Consider the following 23159-nt stretch of genomic DNA (forward strand, 5'->3'; position numbering starts at 1 on the left):
ATATAAAAGCAAAAACCCCACCTCCTAACTTTCCTTTTCAAACCCTTAAGGTTTCTTCATCTTCTAGGTCGTGTTTATATTTGTAGTTTGGCTATACATCAGCTTGTGAATTTCGGGGATAAGATATTTTGATTCTCGTAGAACATGTGCTCGATACCAGCATGTGTTCAGTGCCTTTATATGAACGAAATTTATCGGGATCGGTTTATTGCAATGCATTAATTTTTCAATATTTTTCATGCGTTAATCTGAAATTATAGTAGTATAACGTTGTCTACTAACGCTTTTCCAGCTTATTAACTTTTTCTTGTCACGTTTTTAGATTCTTGAATAACTTTCAACTTCATTTTATTCATATAAGTTGAATGAACTTGGAATATTTAACAACATAATTAGAAGCGGTGATTCATTAGCTATAAGTATGGAGAATTTTCAAGTTCTAGGTCAATCTTGAGGGCAATAAACGACGATTTATTTGAAGATACAGTGAATAAACTGTATGCTCAGTAGTGTGGTTACTCTATCACATTTTTACTACACGTGACGTCACGCTGGCGTTCCCCCCTCCACTTCGAATCTTACACCTGTGAGTGATCAACCTTCTGTCTACTAACGTTGTATAACGTGAACCTCAGTATAAAGAGATTATTTTTCCATCATAAATCAGCTGAGGGATAGAATTTTGTCGGCGAGGATGTAGGATGATGCTTTAAATAAGTATGAAAACTTGTTCTTGATTGATTTTATAATTTTTCTCGGTTGTGACAAGTGTTGATTTCGCCCAAGTATGATGCCCAGTGTGATAATTAGGCCTATATAAGGATGATGATCACCGGAGAATTTTCTGAAATAAGTAAGAGATGTTGGTTAACAAACATTAACTCTTCCCAGTGATACGATCGAGCTGTTTTTGACGCTCAGAATGATAAGTTAGATGTAAGAATATGATATCCATGAAAGGTTTGAGTTGACAGTATTTCAACAATCAACCCCAGAGAAAGAATTCGCGAGTATTGAACCAATTATTACTTCCAATCCAATTCCCTTTACCTTTAGTTTCGATAATTTTCAAATAATTACCTTAATACCAGGGTTTTAGATATGGTAATAATTGTTTTAATTCCCAGTAATCTGGATAATTATAATAATTTTGAGTAATAATCGGAAACAAGCTTTTCAAGTACAATTAAGGAACGGATATCCATGTCGATTCCACAAATTATTTATTTTTTTAAATGAATTCCAATTCATATTCACTCTATTCAGAGCAACTATTTCTATTACAACTTATTCCATCACAATTTGTTCTATTATATCACATATCCAATTAATGTATATTAAACCTGCTTCACTGTGATCAAGAAATCTCAGATGTTCTCAAGAAATATTCCTATTTTTCCTGAGTTCGTGGAACTATGAGAAAACGCCTAAGATTGGAAATGATGAGTAAATGATAGGAAAAAGGAAGACGACAGCAATTCTATACTGAAATTCACTTCAAACTGTCAGCATTAGTTGAATGTAAATCATTGCTGTTATTTATAAGGAATGCTGACAGTTCGATTATCACTATCAAGGTACAGTAGATAGATAGATCTACCTTATTGAATCAATATAGAAATAGCTTGTTCCATATCCTATAATTATTATCACCTGGATCGACGTGATAAGTTATTTTTATTATTTTTCTCACGGAAAAGTCAGTCTCCTTTTGTTCAAGATGTGATGTAATGCAACAATAATACAAACTGATACACCGTGGCATTGTTTTCATGTCAGTTATCTGAATGTCAGGGTTCATGATCAAGAAGGAGAATTTAAATACGGTTTCAATGAAAAGTAATATAATATATGGTAAATAAAACATGGATACTATTTTAGTTGAAGTTGAAAGTGGGAGAAGCTAAACAATTTATTGGCCCACATTACTTGGACATTAGAATTAGTAGGTGCAATGATTACTCAATTAGTGAAATTAAAAGATATTGAATAAACAGTTTGATTGGGAATAGACTATATGGAAGACATTTTTAGCGGAAATAGAGCAGATTCAGTAAAACTGAAATGAACGTTTGATTTATTACTTTACGATAGTTTATAACTGATATTATTACTACAGTATGTCATTAGCATTATGATTTATTACTTCAAGGTAGTGAACCTAGTTTACAAGTTTACAATTATTAAAAATTACTACTACCCATGTCATTTGCATTGTAACTTACATATTTTTTATGGATGGAGTCCTTTAAGTGAATAAGACGGAAATATTATGTTGTGGATGAGAATCATGGAACAATAATATTAATATTAATATTCCAACATATCTGAAAGTAATGGTTCCTGTTGTTGAGTTTGAAGAAGCCTACATAAACCCTAGGCTTGTGCGTGTTTAATAGGAGGTATTATGACGAGAGATAAGAGGACCTGGAGTTTTTGGTCAAAACATTTTTAATATTCATTTATTAGGTTAGCACCATCAATACAATAATCGGAAAAGAAAAAACAGGCTATTGCCCAAAACTTTTTCAATTACCTAATTTTGTTTCAAATTGTCCAAATATTATAAATAGGTTATGTCCATTTCAATTTTCTACATCAAATCACAATCTGAGGATATAGATTAGAATAAAACAAACAATTTTAAATTTGGAGAGATTGATAGTAAAACTTTCGTAAAAACATGAAACAAACTTTAAATTCACAAAATAAAGAATAAAACCACTTAATTTTGAGCTCGAAAATATTACGTTCACCTCAACTACATAATTATATCAATTTTTGTATATGTATGTATTTTTATTCATTTATTATTTTACAAAGGCGACTTTCCAGAAGTATTTTGAGCCTAGGTGATGATGATGGGATGAATGATAATACAATGGAGGTAGAGTTATGAATGAATAAAAATTATAGGTTATGCTATCCACTCGAATTGATTTGAGTCCACTTTTCAGTCCAGAAATAAATAAACTAGAAATTTCGAATTTGATTTGATTAAAAACCGAATTATAATAGAATGATTACTATCAATAAATTCTCAGAACTTGAAAATATTGAGTTATTGAGAAAAATTTTGAACCAGAAATAATATGCTTTGTATTTGCCAGTAATTATGTCGTATCTTAGATTCTCCTCGTATTCCCTACAAAGACAATGGAATTTGATTTGATTTGGTTTTGTATCGTGTTATTTTTAGAATTTATTTTAAATCGGACTTTTTTGCGACTCCCACCACCGGTCAAAGACTTTTCTTTTGCTAGTAGTGCCTGAAACAATTTTTAGTTTTTTAGTTCTGGGTAGTTGATTTTATTTTATTTTCTTGTAATAAGTGTTTGATTTATTAGCCTTTGATTTGTTACGTTGTTAAATCTTGGCATTAAAGAATTGAATTGAATTGATTATATGGAAGGTTAATGACCTACTTTCAATTCTCTACACTGTACACTGTAAATATATATTTTATAACTGTTGATATCTCATTCATTTTCATGATGGAAGTATCCGGCCCACCCAGTAGAATACGAAATACAAAACAAAAAGTAAAAAATAAAAAAATTAAGAAATACTGAACGAAAAATACAACGCCAAAAAATAAAAACGAATAATAATTAGTACTGTACACGGAATGGATAAATATGAGCAGTAACGCTAGATCATTTCATTGATCTAGAAAAAGTAAAAGTAAACAACAAAGCCAGTGTTAACAGATTCGATTTGCTTGAGTTTGTTAACTGTTGCAAATGAATGGCACGAAGATTTGTTAAGGCCAGTCGACTATACTGTGTCTTGTGAAACGGATTTGAACTGAGAAGAAAAACACTGTACTTGCCGAGATAATTTTTATCCTACAATCGATAGAATATAAATATGTTGAACTATCTCGTTCATTATATGCAATTGATAGCTTATTTAAATGCTTATGAGCTCATATTACATTAATATGATACTCTCAATACTGCATTTTTATTGTTTGAATTTGAGCGAAAAACATTCATAATATCCAAATGTTTAGTTAATCTTGAATCATTATATGGTTTGTATCCAATTACCTGTAAAAGAACAGCCATGATATTTAGTATTGTTTGTTTTGAGTAAGATGATCTCGAACAAAAATTGTCGTCTTATCAAAATCAAAGTAAATATTATATTATTGTTGAGGCTTTGAGTGTCATTTTGAAGTTTGAAAATTCGAGAGTAATTATTAGAGTTTTGGGAAAAGTTTGAATACATCATGTTTTAATAGAATCGGTTGAGAAAGTGTGAAACTCAGGGTTCACAATTCATATAAAATAGGAGTGTCTCCTTACGAAATTAGAACAATAGACAATAATACAAATTGTTCTGACATTGATCACACTGTGTATACTCCGAAATTATATTTTGAAAAAGAAGTCATAAAGCTTGGTAATAGATCCAAACATGATTAATGTTGATGCTTGTGAGGAAGATTAGGTAGCTCAAGTTGAGGAAAACTGAGGTATTATGAGCCTAGTATGTGTACAAAATACTTTATGTATGAGAAATTTGAAAGAAAAGTATTTCAAGTTGAAAAGAAGAAAGACTGGAAACAAATATTTGTGTTTAGAAAACTTGTAAATTGGTAATTTGTGATGGAATTTGGGATTTCAACAATGATTGATAGAGAGGATTTCTACAAATATTTGTTAAGAAATAGAATAGGAAGTAATAGACTAGACTAGTGAAGTGAATTGAAAGCAAGGCAAAAGAAATTGAGAATTTGAAAAAGAAGGAAGAATATACAATGCGGAGAGAGAAGACAATATGAAAACATCATTAACGAAAAATGAATGGAAACTGAATCTAGGTCTAGAAGAAGACGAAACGTTTGGATGTTGTAGATAGAAGAAAATGAAGAAACATGGTAAAAGATAAAAGTCGTGTCTAGTAATTATTCATCATAATAGAAAAATATTTTTACGTGAAATCCCGTGTCTACTAGAAAGTTTAAAAACCCGCCAAATCAATTCTTTGTATAACCAAATTCCTAATTTACTTCACTAGGAGAAATGCTAATAAATAAAAATGATAATGTGAAAAAAAATAGTTTCATTCAGAATAGAAAGGAAAATAAAAATCTCAGTACTCGTTTTAAATTATTTTATCACAACATGTTTCAACATTGATGCCATTGAGGGTACTGAGATTTTTATTTTCCTTTCTATTCAGATTACAAGTAGCCCTATACAGAAAAGAGATAGTTTCATTCAATATCATAGAAAATACTCCTATGGGAAATCCCAAGGTTTTCAGCTAGGGTCAAGAATATTTACTCATTCCGATTCTGATTCAGTCCAATCCGGTTAGTGCTTTCTATAGGCCTTCTTTGCTTAGCGAGTATTAGGTAGGATAGAATTTACTTGGAACTGTTTACACAATATAGACCAGGACACTAAGCCAAAGTATAGATGCGCCACCCTTGGGCATAGAGCTATATATCTATGGTAAACTATATAGATCCAAGACCCTGAATTATATGTATATATTTTAGCTATACATGCATATTTGAGCCTCTGAATTAAAGTATATATTGGAAGTATATACATATATATTAGTAAACTCCTGGGGCGACAACCTCATTTGTCTACCATTGCAAAAGATCGATCCATGTATTTCGTGTGCCAAATATGCCTCCTACTACAAAGGTACTACATGTCACAAGGTCCCAATCCATTGCTGATTTTAATCTTATAATCTTTAGGATCAAATTTGAAGATGTATTACGATGGCCACAAACAGCATGGTATCCTCCTACTGCAATGCTCACTATTTCCCAATGCTCCAATGTTCCAATGTCCCATTGTTCTAATGTTCCAATGCCCCAATGCCCTATAATGTCCCAATGCAATGCTGAATTGAATCTAATAATCTTGAAATCGAATACCTTTTGAAGATTTATTACGATATAGCTACAAATAGCATTGTAGCCTTCCACTACAGTGCTCACTATGTCCCAATGTCCGAATCTATTGCTGACTTGAATCTTATAATCTTTAAATCGAATACTCTTTCAAGAATGAATAATAATTATTAAGATACCCCAATTGTGATTGTGAGTAGGCCAATTCATTGATTGTCCCAATGTTCCAATATCCCAATGACCAATGAGCAATTCTGACTCAAATCTTATGATCCTCAAATATCAAATACCCTTTTGAAGTTTTAATACAATAGCTACAAATAGCATTTTAGCCTCCTACTACAATTCTCACAATGTCCCAATGTCCGAATCCATTGCTGACTTGAATCTTATAATCTTTAAATCGAATACTCTTTCAAGAATGAATAATATTAAGATACTCAATTGTGATTGTGAGTAGGCCAATTCATTGATTGTTTGAGAACCGTTGAGATTCAAGTCGTGCTACTTGAGAACTTATTGATAATGATGGCAGGGTACAAAGTAATTCATTCAGAATTTTATCTGAAGTCACACGTTTTTATTTTATATAATGTATCAATTTGATTCAGTCACTAGCAGAGCTATAAATCATAATATACAATATAATTAGGAAAGAACAGGCTAAACCAAAAACTGACTCGCTCCCACATTTTGAAAGATAAGAGTTTTCGAAGCAATAAGGTTTACTTTCACTCATCTAGATTAATGTATCATTCAAATTATCACTTATATTGAATATTGTTTTGATTCATTGTTGACTTCTTGAAACGGTTGAACATTTCTTACAGACCACTTGCAATGACCACTCCTTGAAGAACTTTTGAAGTTTCGAAATTTTCTCGAAATCTGGAAACTTTTGAGTTTTTAGGGTAGAAGCCGCCACATGACATATCAAGGATCCTACAGACTAAGCGTCAAGAACACGCGCATTTCACTTCTCATAAGCTCATTATATGTGTATCTGTACAGAAACAGTAAGATACTGATATAATAAACATACAGAGTGTCTGATATGTCACTACCTATTTTTATACAGCTATAATTTCCTTATTTATGAACCAATTTTGTTAGAAATACATTTGTTGGATAGAGTACTCCTTGAGGTTTTGTTTAACACCAATTTTCATTTGTTTCAGTTTAAAAATTCCCCCTCTCATGTCTGTGGAAGAATGAGCCAAAATAGCAGCTCTTTATGAGGTCTGGGTATGTGTGGTGCAAGTACAAAGGTGGTGGACGGCTGGACGAGGGATCCATGCAACACTGGATGCAAAAACTGTTAAAAATTGCCATTTCAAATTACTAACAGGGAGTGTCGCTGATGCAAGACGATCAGGAAGACCATCAACGTCAAGGACAGCAGAGAATGTTGACAGAGTTCGTGAAATGTTCATGAGGAACCCTAAGAAATCAATGTGTCAAGGATCTCGTGAAAGTGGTTTTTCACATTACTCTGTTGCGAATCGTTGCGATTCTCAAGAAATATCTCAGTGTTTTTGCATCCAGTGTTGCATGGATCCCTCGTTCAGCCCTCCACCAGCTTTGTACTCACACCACAGATACCCAGACCTCATAGAGAGCTGCTATTTTGGCTCTTTCTTCAACAGTCAAGAGAGGGGGCATTTTTAAACTGAAACAAATGAAAATTGTTGTTAAAACCTCGAGGAATGCTCTAACAAATGTAGTTTCAACAAAATTGGTTCATAAATAAAGAAATTATAGCTGTAGAAAATAGGGAGTGACTTATCAGATACCCTGTAGAATCAGCTGATGAAAAGTGAAATGCGCGTGTACGTAGCACATACGTTTGTACGCACCTTCAGAATATCTCATAAATTCAGCGTTCCAAAATAAATTTATGAAATCGTTGAGAAAAATCCATTCAGGACTCTTTCCTGAGAACCTACCATACATCTCATGAATTCAGCGTCCCAAGATAAATTTTTTAAAACTATTGAAAAACATTCATTCAAGGCCCTTTCCGGAGAACCTACCTACATAGAGATCTCATGAATTCAGCGTCCCAAAATAAATTTAGAAAACCATCGAGAAAAATGCATTCGGGACTCTCTCCTGAGAATTCACCATTTGACTGGACTACTAAGGGTGTAAGTATTCTTGTAACTAGAGACGGCTACAAAAATAATCATGTCTTCGTTAATCTTGGGCGAGCAAACAAATTCCAATAAGCGACGCCCAGACAACGAGAATGAAAACACGAAAGGACTTACAGCGAGACCAACCTTGTCAGCATTCCTTGTGAGAAACACCCGCGTTTTCCATTTAACCAATGCTGACAGTAAGCAGATGATTTCAGAATAGATAGATCCACTTCAAACTGTCAGTATGGTTGAATGGAAAGTATTGACCTTATCTATTGGAAATACTGACAATGTAGAGTGAATCTCACTATACCACTTCCCATTCAACCAATCCTGACCGATGAAAGTGAATTTCATTATAGTTGCTATATATAGAATGTTGTGTATGTTTATAGTAAGTGTATAGTGTGTAGGGTATATATATATATTTGAGGGGAGACATTGCAGGGTGAATGAGATTACATTATTACAGGGAAATGTGGGGTTATTGCCCCCTTGTAGGGGGGGTTCAACACGCAATGTTGAAAAGGCCACAGGATAATGGACAAGCCAATTGAAAACATCGGAAAAGGAAGAGGGTGACTTGAGAAAGAGTGGAAGACGAGGAGGAGGAGGAGAGAGTGTAGTGATTGGTAAAGGAATGGGGGGAGGGGTATATTGGAAAAAAGAATGAGAGGTGTGTGAGATATTAGGAAGCCTCAAGGAAGGAGGAGAAATGATGATTGAATGAAAAAAGAGGTGGAAGTGAAGAAGAGGGTGGGAGATGAGGAAACCTCAAGGAAGAAGGAGAAGAACAAGGAGGAACGATGATTGAATGTGAAGAAGAGATGAGAGGGGGAAGAAGTGGGTGGAAGATAAGGAAGCCCTAAGAAAAAGGAGAGGAACTGGAAGGAACGATAATTGAAAGAAAAGAAGAATAGGGAGGGGGAAGAAAAGGGTTGGATATGGGGAATACTTAAGGAAGAAGGAGAAAAACTGGAAGGAACGATGATTGAATGAAAAGGAGAGAGGGGAAGGGGAAGAATTGGGTGAAAATGAGGAAGCCTCAAGGAATAAGGAGAAGAAGAAAATGAACGATTATTGTATAAGAAGAAAAGAAGGCTGATTATGAGAGTTTGAAGGAGAGAAAAAAAGGAGAAAGATAATAAAAAGGCGAAAGGAAAAATTGGAATAGTGAAGCAGGAATATGAAGGTGAAGTGGGAAGAATAAGGAAGAAGAGAGGAGATAGAAGATTGGGGAGAAAAGAAGTGGGAGAGCGAAGGGAAAATTCCCATCAAGAGCATTAACAAGAAATGAAATGGAAGAAGATATAATATAAGAAGATAAGTAGATGGAGGAAGTAGAAATGGAAATGAAGATAGATGAGTAATTGAAATAGAAGAAGTTTGATTGAGAAGACGAACACTTAATAGGATGAGAAGGAAAATAGGAGAGAGAGGAGGAAGTGGCAGGTGAAAGAGTGGGAAGAGAATAAGGAAGGAAAGGTGAAATAAGAGAACGGCGAGGAGATACCATCAGAAGCAAGGAGGTGAAAAGGAGATGGAGAAATTTAAAAAAGGAAGAGGACGAAAAGTGAGAAATAGATTCGAAAATACAAAGAAGAAGGACATCAAGAGAGGGGAGTGAGAAATTATGGGAGAAGAGGAGTGAGGAGGACGAAGAGAGAGGACAGAGTGGGAGGTAGAGAAAGAGAGAGTGGAGGAGAAGTTCGAGAAGAGAATGAATCTAGTGGAAGAATAAGAAATTGGGGAGATGAAGAATGAAACATAGAGTCAGAAGCAGCAGAAAATATAAGAAGACTTTATAAAGCATGAGCATTACTAGGAAATTGTAAGGAGCTTAAAGAAGGTAAAAGCAGCATGGAAAAATATTCAAACAAAGAACAACGGGAGAAACAAGTAGAAGATGATGGATTGAGAAGGACAGACTAGAGAGAGATAGTAGAAGAAATGTCTTTTGAGAAGAAGACGAGAAAGAAGAGAGCAGGAAAAAAGAAGAAGAAAAAATTGATTAAGTAGTAGAGAAGACGAAAAATAATCATGTAGGAAGAAAAAGAAGGAGAAGAAGAAAAGGAAAGTACGAAGTAAAAGAAGGAGAAGAAGAAGAAGAAGAAGAAGAAGAAGAAGAAGAAGAAGAAAAAGAAGAAGAAGAAGAAGAAGAAGAAGAAAGTAGGAAGAAATTGCCGGAAGAAAACGTCAAGTAGTCAATCACGTATAATAGTTAGTAGCTGAAAAGGGGTGAGTGAGAAAATGAGTGTTTCTAAACCACAGGGGAGGCGAATTCAAATTATGTCAAGAAATAAATTGCTTCCAGACTTCCATGACCTGAAGGGTTAAGAAGACTGTCCCCCTCCTCCAATCTCCAATGTCTCACCTAAAATTCATTAATCACTGGTAACACTTGGGTTTTACAATTATTTTCACTCAAAAAATACCAGTGTCAAATCCAATAATTTATGAAAAATTCTCCTCAATGAACATCGCCTCACTTTGGGGTGCGCGCAAAGTGAGAAGGTCGAGATAAGAGGTGAAGCTTGAGATAGTAACACGAATACGGAACATGTTGTTTTATGAGGCGCCCGCATAGTTAGGAGGTCGAGGTAGAGGTGACAGGTCGAGGTCGAGGAAGGGGTACCTTAATGTAACATAAATACATGTTCAGTTATGGGGCGCCCTCATGGTGTGAAATGGAGGTAGGCCGCGCGGTAAACCTCTATCACAACCTCCTCACCATGCAGGCGCCTTCATGATTTGAGGAGGTTGACCGCCCTCATTAGTGAGGAGGTCGAGGTAGAGGTGACAGGTCGAGGTCGAGGAAGGGGTACCTCAATTTAACATAAATACATGTTCAGTTATGGGGCGCCCTCATAGTGAGAAAATAGAGGTAGGCCACGCGGTAAACCTCTATCTCAACCTCATCGTCATGCAGGCGTCTCTTAACACAACATGTATTTGTGTTACATTGAGGTACCTCTATCTCAACCAAGACCTCTCACCTCCACCTGTACCTCTACTCCTATCTACTCACTTTGAGAGTACCCTCAATTATGAAAGCCATAAGTTAACTAAATAAAGATACTTTTCAATTCTTCTGTAATTATGTCCTTTTGTGATAACCGTATCCAAACGTAGATATTTTTCAATTCTTTTCCCGTAATTATGTCCCTTTGTTACAAATTCATCCACGTTGATATTTCCCATAACAATAAATTCAAGTTCCAATTCAACTGGAAGCACCTGTTAATTTAATTTGAAAGAGTTAATAATTCTTAGTCGAGCACATGTTGAGGATGCATCCATATATTTCTATACTCTGTGTTTGAACAAGATAGTGAGTCTATTGGAGTAATTGAAGAATAATAATTGGATTAATAGAGGAATTGACTCTTCACATCATTTGATCAAACATTCAATCAAGCTTGTATATCATGGGTTCATTGCTACCACTTTAGTGATCCCACAGAGTAACTGGATGATGTAGGTATAATATTAATCTATGGTGATAGACGGTGTTTCATAAATTATTTTTACCGTAAAATGAATTGTTGCTGCGTTCCATGGTACCGAAAATGTTTTGTCGTGAAATAATGGAGGTTTATCGTTTCATCAACAAAAAATATTTCTTCATAGAAATGTTCAGTAATTAAATAAAAATACTAAGAAATTGTCAAAAACCATAGATTTTATTGAAAGTTAGAAAACCCGGTTTCGGTTGTTACTGTATAAACTGATAAACAGTTTATCAGAGATTGACAATGGTGTAACAACCGAGACCGGTCTTTCTAACATTCGATAAAATCTGTGTTTTTTGACAATTTCTTAGTCTTTTTATTTAATATGAATGATTACCACAATAAAAACTTCTCAACCACACAAAAAATGTTCAGTAATATTGTTAATTCAATAGTTATCTTGTTTTTTGCTTATTTCCTTCTGAACAGTACTGAACTCAAAATTCCGAATGGGAAATATGATGGAGTTTTTCCTCTATTTTAAACAAGTTACATCACATTAGAAAAATATTTGTACACGAACATAATCTATTAAACAGAATTGAATGCTGATTTAGGAAGTTTATCTTTAATTTTTAATAAATTACATCGTGAATACATTTATCAATTTAGAAATTTGATAGATTTGAAAATCGAAGTTTGACACTTCAAAATAAGATATGTTGGTAAAATTGTTGGACCTGATTATAGATACTCTAGAATTCAGAATATTTCACAAGTACGTTTTAAACTAATGGTAGTTTTTAAGTAATCCTACAATTTAGGAATACCAACCATATCCACTCTACTCTCAATAAGAGGAATAGAAAGACGTTCACAATTCACAACAGAGAACATACAACAAGAAATCAGAACAAAACAAGTAAGTAGAGGATACGATAAAGAAGACCGTCTCAAGTTCGAGGTTAAACGCTGAAGAGCTATCAGTAATGACAGGTGGATTTCTTGACCAGAATCAATAATAAGAGTTTAATTTGTTCCCTAACCCGTACCGGTTATAATGAACAAGTCAAGATATTGCAAATTATTCAATGATCGGCAATTATTTATAAACCAGTTGATAATGGACTTATCCGTTAGAATTACATCGTTAAAAACGGTTACCCCATTTCATTCTTCTTTATCCTCATTATTAACTTATTATCCGTCTATCCTCTTCATTTTTCTTCTACATTCTCTGTCTTTATATCATCATTAGCTAAGTTTATAAATAAGTAGGCCTACTATCTATCTACTATTGTATATTTCATTTGTTTTTCTGTGAAAAAAAATCTATTCTATTCTATTCTATTCTTCTACCCTCTCATGTGTTCATCCTCTTTCATAACATTCGTTTGTTGTACAATCTCTATTTTCCATCTTCATATTTTCCTTTACCTTTCCATCCTCGCCGAATCTCTCTTGAATGTTTCCTTCCTGTCTCCACCTATTCTCCTACTTTTCCATTCTTCTATCTGCTCGTTTATCTTGATATTCTTCTCATTTCTCAATATTCTCCTTCTTCCTTACTGCTTCCGTCTTCTCCAAAATCCTTCCTTCTTCTTTTCTTCTACTTTTCTTCGTATTTTTGATCATCTTTCATCATATTCTTCTCAATCAATTTCCTTATTCCTCTCGTGTGTCTTTTTCTTGTTCCTCCTACTTCATCTTCTTATTCTTCTTTTTTCTTCTTCTTCTTCTTCTTCTTCTCTTCTTCTTCTTCTTCTTCTTCTTCTTCTTTCTTCTTCTTCTTTTTTTCTTCTTCTTCTTTTTTTTCTTCTTCTCTTCTTCTTCTTTTTCTTCTTCTTCTTCTTCTTCTTCTTCTCCTCTTTTTCTCTTCTTCTTCTTTTTTCTTCTTCTTCCTCTTCCCGCTACTCCTGCATCTTCTGGCTGTTCTTACATCTCTCGATGTGCTGTTACTTCATCTTTCTCTCATCTTCCTTTTCTTTTCAATACTACCTCCTCCAACTTCCCTGTTTATTTCCTCTGTCTTTCTCTCTTCTCTTCCGCAGTTTGCATTATACCCTGAAATCAGCTCAGTAGGTTAACCCTTGGCTGATTTCGTATTCTTATCGCGAATAACATATTTAGTTCAGACTGGCGGGAGAATGTCAAGACAAGCATAGAGAAGAATCGATTAAAAGAGTAAAGATGGTAGATTGAGGAAACAGAGATAGTCGCTGCAGTAAGTTGATGAGAAAGTGTGATTTTGTGTGAAAAGTTTTATGACTTATATTTGGACTTCTTGAAGTCTCATCTCATAATTTTATAATGTAGTTCCATGAAGTCTAAATAATGTCATGTTATGTTATTTCCATATCATTTCCATTAAAATCAATATACAATTTTGTAGAATTAGTTTTACATAATTCTCACTAAAATGTAGGCCTTCTAAAAGGTGGAGTGATTTTTCGCAGAGGAAAAAATACGTGATACGTGATGTATGAATAAGTAAAAGAAAAAAGTGGAAAAAGATTCATATATTTATCATAATTATCTACCTAGTCATGAGAGTAGATGCAGGTTGTTTAGAATAAGTCAACAAAACAGAAATGAGAAAAAAGTATATGAAAACTTGAAGAAGAGAAACTTTGAAAATAAAAGTCACAAAATTTAAGACGAAAATGGGAGCAGGGGGAATTGTTAATGAAAAGTAAAATAAGATTATTTGAGAAATTGTATTATAAGTCAGAACGAAGTTTTTTAATTAAAATTGACAAATTATGTCGGCTACGTGCTGAAATTGAACTGAAAAAATGTTACTTTGTCACGATCATTCTTCTGTTGAGCAATGATTTTCACGAAATGAATTCATTATTTCTGCAATATTGAAGATTAATGTTGCTCCGAGTCATTTCTTATAAGATACTACTTATTCCTCAAGAGCCTATAGATTTCACATTCACAGTCTTGGCATAGACCAACTTAACAGGTTGGGTTTGTGGTATTGGAAAGATTAATTATCGCAAAAATCTTGTGTGACAAATGCATGAAAATTTCCTTGCTTGTTTAATATATTCGACATTCAGTGTTGAAGTTCTACGGTATTGGGTAATTTCTACCTCATTCATACACTCTCTGACTTTTTATATCACTATGTATTCATGACTTCTATTTTTGACTACTTAAAGTCTCATCTCATGATTTTATATTATGTAATGTAGTTATTTAGTTATTTATTTACATTGTTTACAAATACTTAACATGAGGAAAGGCACAACAGGCTCATGCCCAAAACTGTCCCATTTCCAATTTATACTATACTGTCCAAATCAAAATGTTGGTTATGTCACTTTCACTTTTCAAAATACAATTTACACTCTTCAATACTCAGGTAAACGAGCAAATTTTGAATCTAATAGATACTATTAGAATCTGAAATTAAAAAATCTAGAACAGTGACTAAATAATTATTCAAAAAGTCTAAATTTTGAATGAAACTAGAAATTTTTGAGCTAAAAACTTCTCACTTTATTGAAAACTAGTCTAGTTTCATGAAGTCTCAATAATGTAATGTTATTCCCATCTCATTTCCATTAAAAACCAATATAGAATGAATTTTGAATAATTCTCAGTACACTGAAGGCCTTCTAAAAAGTGGAGTGAATACTGTAAATAAAAATCATGACAAAGATTGATGGATATGATGGAATAAATTGAGAGTTTTCATTAGGTTTCAACAATGAGACCGATAACTATGTCCTTTCAGTTGACATCTGATTATCAACATCCTTGAAATAGCTATGGAATATTAAATTTATTTAATGATTCACAGAGCACAATTCATTTGAATGATCGGGGAAGGACCAGCAGGCACAGCCCAAAACTGTTCCTTCCCCGAAGTTTGATTCATTCACTATTATAATAGTCGAAAAAGTAGGTTATGTTGCATACACTTTTAAATTTGAGTCCAATTTCCAGTCTAAACATTTGAGAACAAAAAATTTTATATGAGTATATAAGCTATTGCACCTCTAAACCACAAGCATTATGTCTTGTCATCGCGAATTTTAATCAAGTTATCGAATTATATCTCATACTCAAGTCGATATCTACCATATCACTCTCCTCATAATCACTTTTTATTCTTCATGGCTAACTTATTTTATGTTTAACGTCTAATCTCGCCTTATACTTAACACAAAACAATTTTTGTTTTTCTATAGAAGAAAACAAATGAGTATTACAAATACGTTCCGTAGCGCCGTCGACAAAATCAGGATAGTCATTATGATCGCCAACATCCGAAACGGAGCAGGCACGTGAAGAAGAAGAAGATTATAAATACAAATAAAAATCTCAGTACCCTTTTTTGAATTATTTTATCAAAATAATAATTACCGTTTTGATAAAATAATAATAATAATTGCCGTTTTGATAAAATAATTCAAAAAAGGGTACTGAGATTTGTATTTCTATTTATATTACAAGTAGCCCTAAACAGAAAAGAGACATATGAGTATTTCTTTATTTTCCACCATAACTACCTGAGATAATTTTATGTTTAACGTCTAATCTCTTCTTGTACTCAACACAAAACAATAATTATTCTTTTTCTATAAAAGAAAACATATGAATATTTCTTTATTTCCCACCATAACTACCTGAGATCATACTAGAGATTGAAAAGATTATTATATTTGAAGTACGTTAAACCAGTGATTATGATTTGGTGGTAGAATGGTGCGGGGGGAGTGGTGAGGGGAGTAGAGTTCACTCACGACTTGAGCCAGGGTCAGTGATGGTCAATAACATTGTAGTCAGATTCACTTTGAATTGTCAGTATTGGTTGAATGGGAAGCATTAATGTTGTTTATGAGGATTGCTGACAGCATAAGAAGTGAATCTTATTGAAAGGATTTTCACCTCATTGCTTTTTTGTATTTTTTCGCTGAACACATCTTTTTATCCGTCGGTACTCACTGCTGAGGTCCTATCCCAATATTGAGTGATGCTGGTATGAATATGTTTTAAATGAGTATTGGATTTCTGTCTTCGTACGGTTAGCGCAGGAGAAGTTGGTTAGTTTGATGAAGAGAATGAAAAATTAATACTATTATTCAAATTTTTATCCCATCTGATATTATTATTCCTTATCTTCTTTGATTTGATCTACGATAAAATTTGTTTTCTTATTCATTCGAAACTTATATTCATCTAAATTCATCATTCCCCATCCTTTTTAGATAATTTTTGATCTACGATAAAATTTGTTCTCTCATCAGTGGGCATAATTCCAAACAACATTGATTGCAGTGGGTTAGGGTTCTTATTCTTATTCACTAATTGAATCAATTTTTTCAAAAAAATTGTCATTATTGCCACACAAATTCAACATTCCAATTATTCTAAGTAAATTAGGGTAATAAAAATTATCTAAGTAATAAAGATTTATTATTGATCCGAATATTACTTTAAATGATTTAGTTGTTCTCGAATTATCAGCAATCTTAGTTGTATTTTGTATTAAAAATAGGATGCCTTCATACTGCTTTCATCTGTAATTAGAATGATTACAAGATGAATATAAGATTATCAGATTATTACTATCATAAGATTAGATTAAATGGATTATTAAATAGTATAATAATAATAAAATCTGGTGTGGCGCACTCACACAACTTTCCTTGCCGTTATGAAGATTGATCACCTGACGCTAGTGTTCCCGCGCATCTCAAGTCTACTATTCAAAGATTTGAGTCAGCTGGTGACAGGGCAATAACGCTGGAGACACACGAGGTCTGTTATCTCTTCATAGTGAATCATTCAATAGAATCAACAGTTGCCTACAGTTTGCAATAATTGGATAATCACATTTTCTCCAATTTCGAGCTTATTTTCAATTTTAGGTGAAAATTTTACTGAACATTAATATTGTAGAGATTCACATGCTCAATCTTTTCCACTCAATTTTTTTAAAATTGTATCTGAACCCTGATCATTGAGAATCTAAAATCAAACTTTGCATAGATGGGACTGAGCTCATGAAATTTTTACAGATATGGGACTTGTGGCAGTTGATAGAGCTTATCGATTACTATTTCAGGTATAACTTTAATCGAAATCGTTGTAGCTGTTTTTGAGAAAATCGCGAATAACCATATTTTTGACAACATTTTCGCCATTTTAGCCGCCATCTTGAACCGCATTTGATCGAAATTGTTCGTGTCGGATCCTTATATTGTAAGGACCTTACGTTCCAAATTTCAAGTCATTCTGTTGATTGGGAGATGAGATATCGTGTAAACAGACGCACAACGCACAGGGGACCTTGAAACGTATAGAAATTTAGAAATTGGGGTACCTTAATTTTTTTCGGAAAGCAATACTTTCCTTACCTATAGTAATAGGGCAAGGAAAGTAATATCGAGTAGCCTGGCTGGCTCAGGTCTGGTCTCAGAGTTTTCAGGTCACAACTGATCAATTTCAGCGACTCTGACATGACCTAACGACTGCTTTTTAGGCAGCCGGGACCGACGGTCTAACGTGTCCATCAGAAACACAGGAGTGGCCCGAGAAAGATATCTTGCCCAGGCCAGGATTTGATCCGGGCCTCTGAATTATAAAGCCAGCATCTAATCCACTCGACTACGACTACAATAGTATGTAGTATATAATATACTATTGGAAGGTAGTGTGCTAATCATTACAATCTATTATAAAGAAAGAAACTTCATCCATGTTACAATCTATACTGGTTGCAATACTGTTCAGTAGTGGCAATAATCTTCAATAGAAAAATGTTGATATAGGCTAATTTGCTTCATTCTTTTCGAAATGATCATCAATTTGAGTTTAACGATCATCCGATAAATCCAAGGCCAAATAGATTTGAAGCAAATTGCAATCAATTGATTCGTAATTAGTCTCATTCAGGATGCAGAGTAGAAAGAAGATAAACTTTAAATGCATACAATAAAGCATGATTGATTGTATCACTCGACCATATTATCGGAGATCTTAAATATTATCTTACAAATTCTGAATAACTGCACCTCCTCTTCAAGCTTTTACGTCATATTCTTCGAACTTTGTTTTATTGCAACACATGAATTAAAATCTTTCTGAAGTGAATTTACCCAAGCAAATCACAATTAAGCTCCTTTGTCTCGTCTTTGACAATCTGTTTAATTTTCTCGTCAAATCAAAATTCCAAACGAAACTCATCTTTAGGTTTTGGATCGTATTTCTCAGTTCCTACAATACATGTGACAGAACAGCTATGACTCTATAAAAGTTTAATTTCAGCGGTCCTTCAACTATCACAAAAATCTGGTGTGGCCTTCTCACACAACTTTCCTTGCCGTTATGAAAATTGATCGCTTGACGCTAGTGTTCACGCGCATCTCAAGTCTACAAACGTATAGAAATTTAGAAATTGGGGTAATCCAATAGGATTTTTTAGGAAAGCAATACTTTCCTTACCTATGGTAATAGGGCAAGGAAAGTAAAAACTTCAAATAATATCTAACTATAAGTCGATATTTCGTTCCATATCATCAGCTTTGGACTCAGCCTATTTCCCTTTCTTGTTCATAATTATTGTATAATATTATGATTTGTGACATTATTTGAGAAAAAATGAATGAATCGTTTAATACTTGAAGATTTTAGCTATATACTCGCAGACTGGTAGACTAACATACGTGAGTTATACACGAAATGTGTAACAGTCGAAGATTCTACATGAAATTTGCAACAAAAAATAGTCATTGAAATTATATCGACCTTAGTTTTCGGTTTTTCGATCTTTTTGAAAAAGGTCAACAATAACTTGAATACTATCAGTCAAAATCTAATTCTAAGGATATGGTAGGAAAGAGAAAGAAATTTCAAATAAGATTTGTATAATTTGTTCTTTTGACGTTTTTGAACCTTTTACCACAGATGAAAGAAACACTACTTTATGAAGAATAAATAAACACTACTTTATGAAGAAACACTACACACTTTATGCTTCTTCCGTGCTTTTACTAGCACTCAAAGTTGAAAAAAGTACTTTCGTCTAGTTCAAAGCCAAATTTCAAACGGTTTGAACGCTCATGAAAAGCTCAAAAACGTCAAACGAAGAAACAAAATATTATAATACTAGCGTCAATATAGCAAAATTTTACTGTTCATTTTTTGTTGCAAATTCCATGTAGAATGTAACTATGATCTTCGGCTGTTAAACGTTTTGTGGAAGAGCCTGAATTTATGCATGATTCAGATAATCTATGCTAGCTGTCCTATAATATTTATACTCAAGGTTGAGTGGTAGAGAGGACTTTAAAGTCCTAACTCCGTCTAATAAATCATTTTTTCATTTCCATTTTCATTTATACCTGATGGGTTGAAAGCGAAACGTGACAGGAAACCCTGCATTTGAACCATTCCAGATGAGAAAAAAGATGAAGCACAAAAATAGGTCCATAAATGGAAGCTATATTTGGACGCCAAACCCCAGCTAACAAGACAAACACAGCATTTTCCACTTGATGACGTCATCCCAGACCCCCTCACACCATCACCGCCCTGATCACGACTCTATTTCGGGAGGTGCATCCTTTCCACACCATTAATGGTGTTTATAGAGGGAAGGTAAAATAGGGGAAGAGATATTTTGTATTCTTGAGGGTGATTCTAAAAAGATTGAACTCTGTATCATCAAGGTACAGCATTCTACACCAATTTAGTGGTTATGTTCTTCCTCTTCCTCTTCTTCTTCTTTTCTTCTTCTCCTCCTCCTCCTCCTCCTCCTCCTCCTCCTCCTCCTCCTCCTCCTACTCCTCCTCCTGTCGTCTTTTTCTTCTTATTTTTCTTCTTCTTCTTCTTCTTCTTCTTCTTCTTCTTCTTCCTCATTTATTTACCACTAGACATTTATTCTACTTTTTTATTCTAATCTTCTTTTATACGTTCGTCCTCTTCTACCTTTCTTCACATTCAGATCCGTGTTGGTCACTGTGTCAAAATCAGACATCATCATCATTTTAGGCATCGGAATTTTAGGCACATTTCAACGTTGTTTTAGTCGGCAAGCAGCCCATTCGACACAAAGAAAAGAGAGGAAGAGGAACTCAAAAACCATGAGAGCCTCTACGGTGGAGTGATTCGAAATTATACAGTAAGAGATAGAGAGTGATGAGAGGGAGGGAGAGTGAGTGAGAAATAAAGAGAGAGAGATTATGAGAGGGAGAGAGAGATTATGAGAAAGAGGAGTAAAATTTTAGAGAGAGAGAGAGAGAGATGAATTGAGAGAGCGAGAATGATTGAGTATGTGAGAGGGAGAGAAATAGAGTGAGAGAAATGGCAGGGATGAAAAGTGGTAGCGTTCAAAAAGGGGATTTTCCGTATCTCGCAGAGCAGAAAGGATGTAATGGGCTGTAAGAGCTTTCCTTTACTCACGACCCATTTAACTTGGGCGGGAAAACCGAGAAAGCTGTTAGTAGGCCAACTTATTTTTACCTGGCAACCTGCTGCTAATGCCTGCAACTTTCTCCTGGGATGGCATTCATTTCAGATTCGTATCTTGGGGATGTTTAAAACTGAATGAAAGGGAGTTGGCTTTAGAGTTGGGTAGGTTATAATATTGTTGTAGGCATCTATTCACTGTTTATTACCATAGAAGGAAGAATACTAATATATAATCTTTGTTATTACACATGGATGATATGCTAGGAAAAGACCTAAGATTGAAAATCTACATATAAAAAATCCATTTTGAGTATCAAAAGAGGTATAAAACAATGGATGTATAAATTATTTAAACAGTATTATGTTGAAAAAAGCTTGAGACTTTTGAATGTGATTATACGGATGAAAAATTTCAATATGGGCCTAATTTTAAAAGATGATACCTTGTAATTATTTTAAAAATTTCAGCATTAATTAGCATATTTGATTTTTTATCACTGATGTAATAACAAAAGTCATTAATATTATGTTAATTTCTCCAATAACAAGGAATTTCTGTCAAAAACAGGAGTTATTAAAACTTTTGTTGAGATAAATTTTTGAAGATTCAGTCAAGTTAATAACTCGAGTTATTAATTCCTGTGTAAATGCAGCTTTATATTGGTCTCATATAAGATTATCATAATAAGATAGGTCTATCATCCAATCACTACTATCTATCATCTTTACTACTATCTCAACTACTAAGGGTTCAAACCCTCTCAATACCAAAAGTTCTTTAACCAGATCACTCCCGTGTTATCGGATGGAAAATGTCGGTCCCGGCTGAAGTATGACAGTCGTAAGGCTCATTGACGGCTTAAATTATATATTCAGGCGGTGAGACCTTCCCGCAAGGGTCTCCCCACCAACAAAAGCCATATGAATTTACTTTTACTCTCAACTACTCATAGAAGAATTCTCGAAAAACAAATTATTAATACACTTTTCACGAATCTAATAATTGTATCAAGAGGATAGAAGAATAGGAAGATACTATGATATTGAAACTTCATGAAGAGCATAACTTCGTTTGTGATAAAAGTTTAAACGAGTAGTTTCTCCACCAAGATTACTGGAGAAATGGAATAAATAACTTACAGATGCTTTGCATTCCCTATTTACCTTCCTATCCACAAATACAACAAATAACAAATTTGAACTCTTGAAATTTTGTGAACTGTTTCAAGTATTAGGCTTACTGTTGAAAAAATAATTAATAAATCAGTAAACTGTTTTGATTGGTAAAACTAACTTAATTTTTCCCCCTAAACTCTTACATAATTATTTGTAAATTATATAGACAATAATTTGAAATAATGAGTAATAAATTTGTGAACTGTTCTGCTTTGTAGAACTTCCCTCTGATTACATGAAAAATTATTTGAGAATTTTTTTTTGAATGTATTAATTTAATTATTTGCCAAAAAAATTTATGTTTGAGTTATCCACGTTTCTGCAGTTGAAGAAAAATTTCCACTAATTTTGTCATCCATACATGCTCTGTTCGTAGAACTTCCCTCTGATTCCATAAAAAAATATTTGAGATATTTTTTGAATGAATCAATTTATTTACCAAAAACAAAAAAAATCATAAATGAGTAGTCTATATTTTTGTCATCCAAGAAAATGTTCATTACTTTGTCATCCATACAAGAAGAATACTAATTATTAACAACAATATAAAAACATGAAATAAAGTATTTAAACTTGAAAATGGCCAAAGGCCGAAACTGGTTGTTTGAATTTTCTTGAATAAAAAGGTACTTAATGTTTTATAATGCTTTTAATATTTTTTAAAAGTGTAGCCCTTACAATTGAAGTGATCTTAAGAAAAATACTGTATTTACTTGTCCTACCTGTTTACAAACAGACGATTCAGTGACATCTTGAGCACAGTGTGAACGAAGCTGGAACAACAACAATTAACCTATCACCAACACTTGGGCCATTCGTTGAGTTGTTGATCACACGACGCCACTTTGATAACTGATAACGGATTACCGCAGCTTCCACGGTTTTACGCCGCTTGCCAGTGCTGCCAGCGGAGGGAAATTTTCCTGGCCTCGGGGGAAATTTTGGTCGGGCTGAGGGATGCTGGAGTTGTTGAGGTGAATAATTTTGTTATCATCTATCCATGAGGTAGGGAGGATGCGTAGTAATTTTGATAACTGTGTTATTATGTTGAAATAGTTATTTGTATATCTAGAGTGA

The 23159-nt window shown here is 33.7% G+C and overlaps 1 protein-coding gene across 1 annotated transcript in view; it reads right to left on the minus strand.

The window, feature by feature from the left end:
- The window catches only part of LOC111049067 (beta-glucuronidase), a 67029-nt gene extending 44080 nt beyond the window's left edge, over positions 1–22949 (minus strand). Inside the window, 1 exon segment of the mRNA XM_039437239.1 lies at positions 22805–22949. Within this exon segment, the coding sequence (XP_039293173.1) occupies positions 22805–22833 (29 nt within the window). The 5' untranslated portion in view covers positions 22834–22949.
- Between the last annotated feature and the right edge of the window lie 210 nt (positions 22950–23159).

The sequence above is a fragment of the Nilaparvata lugens genome, chromosome 10 (assembly GCF_014356525.2).
Source record: "Nilaparvata lugens isolate BPH chromosome 10, ASM1435652v1, whole genome shotgun sequence".
Lineage (NCBI taxonomy): Eukaryota > Metazoa > Arthropoda > Insecta > Hemiptera > Delphacidae > Nilaparvata > Nilaparvata lugens.